At 43.6% G+C, this 6,000-nt stretch overlaps 1 protein-coding gene across 1 annotated transcript in view; it reads right to left on the bottom strand.

Annotated features, from left to right (window-relative positions):
- Positions 1 to 1,178: 1,178 nt before the first annotated feature.
- LOC126210525 (retinol-binding protein pinta-like) overlaps positions 1,179 to 6,000 on the bottom strand; it is a 312,949-nt gene continuing 308,127 nt past the window's right edge. The window contains exon 7 of the mRNA XM_049939770.1: positions 1,179 to 1,861. Coding sequence (XP_049795727.1) covers positions 1,704 to 1,861 — 158 coding nt within the window. The 3' untranslated portion in view covers positions 1,179 to 1,703. The remainder of the gene's footprint in view (positions 1,862 to 6,000) is intronic.

Here is a 6,000-nt window from a genome sequence, read left to right as displayed (position 1 = left end):
GTCGATTAAATATTTGGGCGTAACATTGCAGAGCGATATGAAGTGCGACAAGCATGTAATGGCAGTTGTGGGGAAGGCGGATAGTCGTCTTCGGTTCATTGGTAGAATTTTGGGAAGATGTGGTTCATCTGTAAAGGAGACCGCTTATAGAACGCTGCTGCGACCTATTCTTGAGTACTGCTCGAGCGTTTGGGATCCCTATCAGGTCGGATTGAGGGAGGACATAGAAGCAATTCAGAGGCGGGCTGCTAGATTTGTTACTGCTAGGTTAGATCATCATGCGAGTGTTACGGAAATGCTTCAGGAACTCGGGTGGGAGTCTCTAGAGGAAAGGAGGCGTTCCTTTCGTGAATCGCTACTGAGGAAATTTAGAGAACCAGAATTTGGGGCTGACTGCAGTACAATTTTACTGCCGCCAACTTACATTTCGCGGAAAGACCACAAAGATAAAATAAGAGAGATTAGGGCTTGTACAGAGGCATATAGGCAGTCATTTTTCCCTCGTTCTGTTTGGGAGTGGAACAGGGACAGAAGATGCTAGTTGTGGTACGAGGTACCCTCCGCCACGCACCGTATGGTGCGTTGCGGAGTATGTATGTAGATGTAGATTATGAAGCAAAAATCACAAACAAAAATGTGCACCCATGAAAAAATACACTCGCATTTCGAACCATTTCCAACGCATGTAACCCATCTGTAAATTTGCAAAGTATTTTAATTTCTTACTATAAAGGTTTTGGTATCGTTTATTAATGTGTAACCCTGGCACCATTAAAACTAGCTTGTCGTTTGCAAAAGTAGGTCTGTTTATGTCTGTGTACATCTTTACATCGAAATTTTTGCTTTAAAATGTGCAGCTTACTAAATTGCAATTACAGTAAGAAGTGATTTGATAGCTGTAAGCAGGAAATACCATGTTTATTGTTAGGAGAACTAAACATATAGGAAATTATTCACTCTTTTCCCTCAATAACGTTGTAAATATCTTGTACTAATGCCATGAATTTTCATGGCATATTACATACTTTTATTATGTTTCATATCGCACACAAACTAAAATAATTATCAAATAAATTTTTAGTATCAACAGAAAATGGAAGAAAACTGCAGGAGGAGTCTGTGATACAAAGGATGAACCTAAAAGTGGATTTATAAGATGAAATCAAAATGAGATATAGTTCCAATTTTTATCCAAAAATTTTTATTTTAGGTAGTAATTATACAAATAAGTAACATATAATAGGAAGAATCTTAACAAAAATCGTGGAGAAAATTAGTTGTTCAATTGTAAATAACAGCGATCATAAGGGGTGAGTACAGAACATAAGGTGGTGTGTGTCTTGATAAGTAACAAAACTGAAAATTTAGAGTAAGGATAGTAATGTGAAAAAAATGCTATGTCTATAGTATAGCTAGAGAAATGTGGAAGCAAAATAGTGTCTGCAGTTGACGTTTTTGCATTCAACCATAGTAGTAATGTACACATAAGCTTCACAATAATACATCCTAACGCTAACAGCAATACCAAGGGGGCCTGCACACGTCTTTCTGTGAGGCGGCATCCATACTTGTACAAACACCACTGCTACTGCTATAACTAATCCGTCACCAGTCATGGTAATGGAGGTAACCCCATGCCCTGGGCTGATGGGAAGTTGGTCAGCAGATGCTGCTGTCCAGTCGCACGCTGCTGCCCTGTGTGGTCAGTCAATGTCCAGCTTCTTGAAGGACCCCTCCACCCCGTACAGGGTCTCCGGGGTCCCGGCTTTCGGCTTCCCCTGCCGCCTGGACTCGTCCACACGTCGCTTCTCCTCCTCCACCAGGAAGTCACGGTTTGCCTTCATCACTTCCATCGTCTTCTCTGGAAGCAGACAGGATGCAATAATCAGTGCAATTTCAGGAATTCAGCTTCTGCAAACAGCCTATGATATAACGCCCACACATGTTTTAGGATCCATCAATAGGCAGTTTTGGACAGGTCTGTTATACATTTTACAAATAAATAATTATTGGGCAACGAAAACGGGACGTAAAACCAAACGATAATGAAATCAGTGCAATATTTACAACTGTGTGTGATTAATGTGGTGTATTTACCTCAACGTCAGCATGTCACATTTTGAGACATCTGTCCCTCCTGACGCTCCTTACCCCCCTCAGTCATTAGCTGGGGTAGTCTATGTGAACATTTCTATCTTAGAACTTACCGTGTCATAGTACCTGACTTTTAACCAATGATGACTGGATTTATATTGTCTGTTGTCACGGATATTATTATTATTGTTAACATTAGTGGTATTAGTACTAGTACACTACTGGCCATTAAAATTGCTACACCAAGAAGAAATGCACATGATGAACGGGTATTCATTGGACAAAGATATTGAAACTGACATGTGATTACATTTTCACCCAATTTGGGTGCATAGATCCTGAGAAATCAGTACTCAGAACAACCACCTCTGGCCGTAATAACGGCCTTGATACGACTGGGCATTGAGTCAACCAGAGTTTCGATGGCGTGTACAGGTACAGTTGCCCATGCAGCTTCAACACGATACCACAGTTCATCAAGAGTAGTGACTGGCGTATTGTGACGAGCCCGTTGCTCGGCCACCATTGACCAGACGTTTTCAGTTGGTGAGAGATCTGGAGAATGTGCTGGCCAGCGCAGCAGTCGAACAATTTCTGAATCCAAAAAGACCCGTACAGGACCTGCAACATGCAGTCGTGCATTATCCTGCTGAAATGTAGGGTTTCGCAGGGATCGAATGAAGGGTAGAGCCACGGGTCGTAACACATCTGAAATGTAACGTCCACTGTTCAAAGTGCCGTCAATGCGAACAAGAGGTGACCGAGACGTGTAACCAAATCCACCCCCATACCATCAGGCCGGGTGATACGCCAGTATGGCGATGACGAATACACGCTTCCAATGTGCGTTCACCGCGATGTCGCCAAACATGGATGCGACCATCATGATGCTGTAAACAGAACCTGGATTCATCCGAAAAAATGACGTTTTGCCATTCGTGCACCCTGGTTCGTCGTCGAGTACACCACAGCAAGCGCTCCTGTGATGCAGTGTCAAGGGTAACCGCAGCTATGGTCTCCGAGCTGATAGTCCATGCTGCTGCAAACGTCGTCGAACTGTTCGTGCAGATGGTTGTTGTCTTGCAAGCGTCCCCATCTGTTGATTCAGGGATCGAGTGGCTGCACGATCCGTTACAGCCATGCGGATAAGATACCTGTCATCTCGACTGCTAGTGATACGAGGCCGTTGGAATCCAGCACGGCGTTCCGTATTACCCTCCTGAACCACCCGATGCCATATTCTGCTAACAGTCATTGGATCTCGACCAACGCGAGCAGCAGTGTAGCGATACGATAAACCGCAATTCCGATAGGCTACAATCCGACCTTTATCAAAGTCGGAAATGTGATGGTTCGCATTTCTCCTCCTTACACGAGGCATCACAACAACGTTTCACCACGCAACGCCGGTCAACTGCTGTTTGTGTATGAGAAATGGGTTGGAAACTTCCCTCATGTCAGCACGTTGTAGGTGTCGCCACCGGCGCCAACCTTGTGTGAATGCTCTGAAAAGCTAATCATTTGCATGTCACAGCATCTTTTTCGTGTCGGTTAAATTTGGCGTCTGTAGCACGTCATTTTCGTGGTGTAGCAATTTTAATGGCCAGTAGTGTAGGTTTAGCATGGAATGTCCGTGGGAGAAGTTGGTACCACTGCCGTGTAGTGGAAGCCAGAGGAAGGAACGTGCATTCTCAACAATCAGTAGCTCGTCGATTACTGTTGTGGTGACTGTTAGAACTGGGCTCTCATTCCGACTTCCGCCGGCACGCGCGCTGTAATTCGTTATCTAAATACTCAGGGCATGAACGCCGTTGTGATTCATCGCGAAATTGTTTCAATTTATCGAGAGGCAGTGATGTCGAGGCAGCATGGGTACGGAATTACAATTTTGGAAGGCCGGAAATTCACGATGAAGACAGAAAGGGAAGGCCGTCAGTTGTGACTGATGATGTGGTGCAGAAAATTGAAAAACATCTCTCTAATCGCCGTTCGACAATTGACGACCTGCATGCAGTTTGTCCAAACATTTCACGAACTGTTGTGTGCGCGATGGGTGCCCAAGATGCTTCCCGAAGCACCCAAAATGAATAGTGTCAGTCCCTCTCACGAATTTCTTGACCGTTTTGAGAATGAAGGCGAGGCTTTTCTCGGCTCTATAGTGACAGGAGATGGAACTTGGGCTTATCACCGCATTCCAGAGAGCAAACGACAACCCTGCGGTGGTTCCATATTGATTCTCCTTCAACCAAAAAATTCAAAAATGAGCAAACAGGGAGGAAATCGTGGTGTGACAGAAAAGGGGTTCTGCTCGTTAACTTTTTGCAGAGAGGTGAAACAATAATTGCTGCAAGATATTGTGAGACAATGAAGAAACTTCGCAGAGCCACAAAAAAACAAACGTCGCAGGATGATGACAAAGGGAGTCTGTGTCCTTCATGACAACGCACGTCCGCACACCACTTATGCCACATGAGAGTTGTTTACTTCGTGTCGTTGGGATGTTTTAAGCCACACCTATCACAGCCCTGATCTCGCACCTAGTGACTATAATCTGTTCACTAAATCAAAGGAACACCTTCGGGAAAAACACTTTTCCGACGAGGACGAGGTGAAAATCGAAGTGAATAACTGGCCGAAATAGGCGAAGGGAGACGTCTGTGACACAGGAACAAAAAAATCCCCACCCACGGATGACAAAAAGTATTGGAGTAAATGGTGATTATGTGGAAAAATAATGCGAGACCTACATCTATCCAAGCACGCTTCATGTTCTACATTACGTTAGTTCACATACAAATATTGCAAGTCTTACATCTAATATAAAATTCAGTGCTTAGAAGTGGTTGTTGTCTGATATAATGTGTAATATCTGCTGTAGAAAATAATACAGATTATATTCATTTACGAGAAGTAAAACGATAAGAAAACCAAATTACGGGCAGTTGGATTACAACTTTCGGCATTTGTAGCAATACAAACGTATGGCAAAAGTGTTTGGATACCTCCTAAAATGGCGTCGGACCACGTTTTGCCTGGCGTCGGACCACGTTTTGCCTGGTGTAGCGAAGCAACTCGACGTGGTTCGGCTCAATAAGTCATTGTAAGTTGGCTGCAAAAATACACAGCCATGTTCCCTCTATTTTTTTTTTTTTTTGGGGTCATCACTCTATTGACTGGTTTGATGCGGCCCGCCACGAATTCCTTTCCTGTGCTAACCTCTTCATCTCAGAGTAGCACTTGCAACCTACGTCCTCAGTTATTTGCTTGACGTATTCCAATCTCTGTCTTCCTCTCCAGTTTTTGCCCTCTACAGCTCCCTCTAGTACCATGGAAGTCATTCCCTCATGACTTAGCAGATGTCTTATCATCCTGTCCCTTCTCCTTATCAGTGTTTTCCACATATTTCTTTCCTCTCCGATTCTGCATAGAACCTCCTCATGCCTTACCTTATCAGTCCACCTAATTCTCAACATTCGTCTATAGCACCACATCTCAAATGCTTCGATTCTCTTCTGTTCCGGTTTTCCCACAGTCCATGTTTCACTACCATACAATGCTGTACTCCAGACGTACATCCTCAGAAATTTCTTCCTCAAATTAAGGCCGGTATTTGATATTAGTAGACTTCTCTTGGCCAGAAATGCCTTTTTTGCCATAGCGAGTCTGCTTTTGATATCCTCCTTGCTCCGTCCGACATTGGTTATTTTACTGCCTAGGTAGCAGAATTCTTTGACTTCATTGACTTCGTGACCATCAATCCTGATGTTAAGTTTCTCGCTGTTCTCATTTCTACTACTTCTCATTACCTTCGTCTTTCTCCGATTTACTCTCAAACCATACTGTGTACTCATTAGACTGTTCATTCCGTTCAGCAGATCATTTAATTCTTTTTCACTTTCACTCAGG

This window comes from Schistocerca nitens, chromosome 10 (assembly GCF_023898315.1).
Source record: "Schistocerca nitens isolate TAMUIC-IGC-003100 chromosome 10, iqSchNite1.1, whole genome shotgun sequence".
NCBI classification, from domain to species: domain Eukaryota; kingdom Metazoa; phylum Arthropoda; class Insecta; order Orthoptera; family Acrididae; genus Schistocerca; species Schistocerca nitens.
The sequence above is the reverse complement of the archived record's forward strand: the minus strand, read 5'-3'. Positions and strand labels throughout refer to the sequence as shown.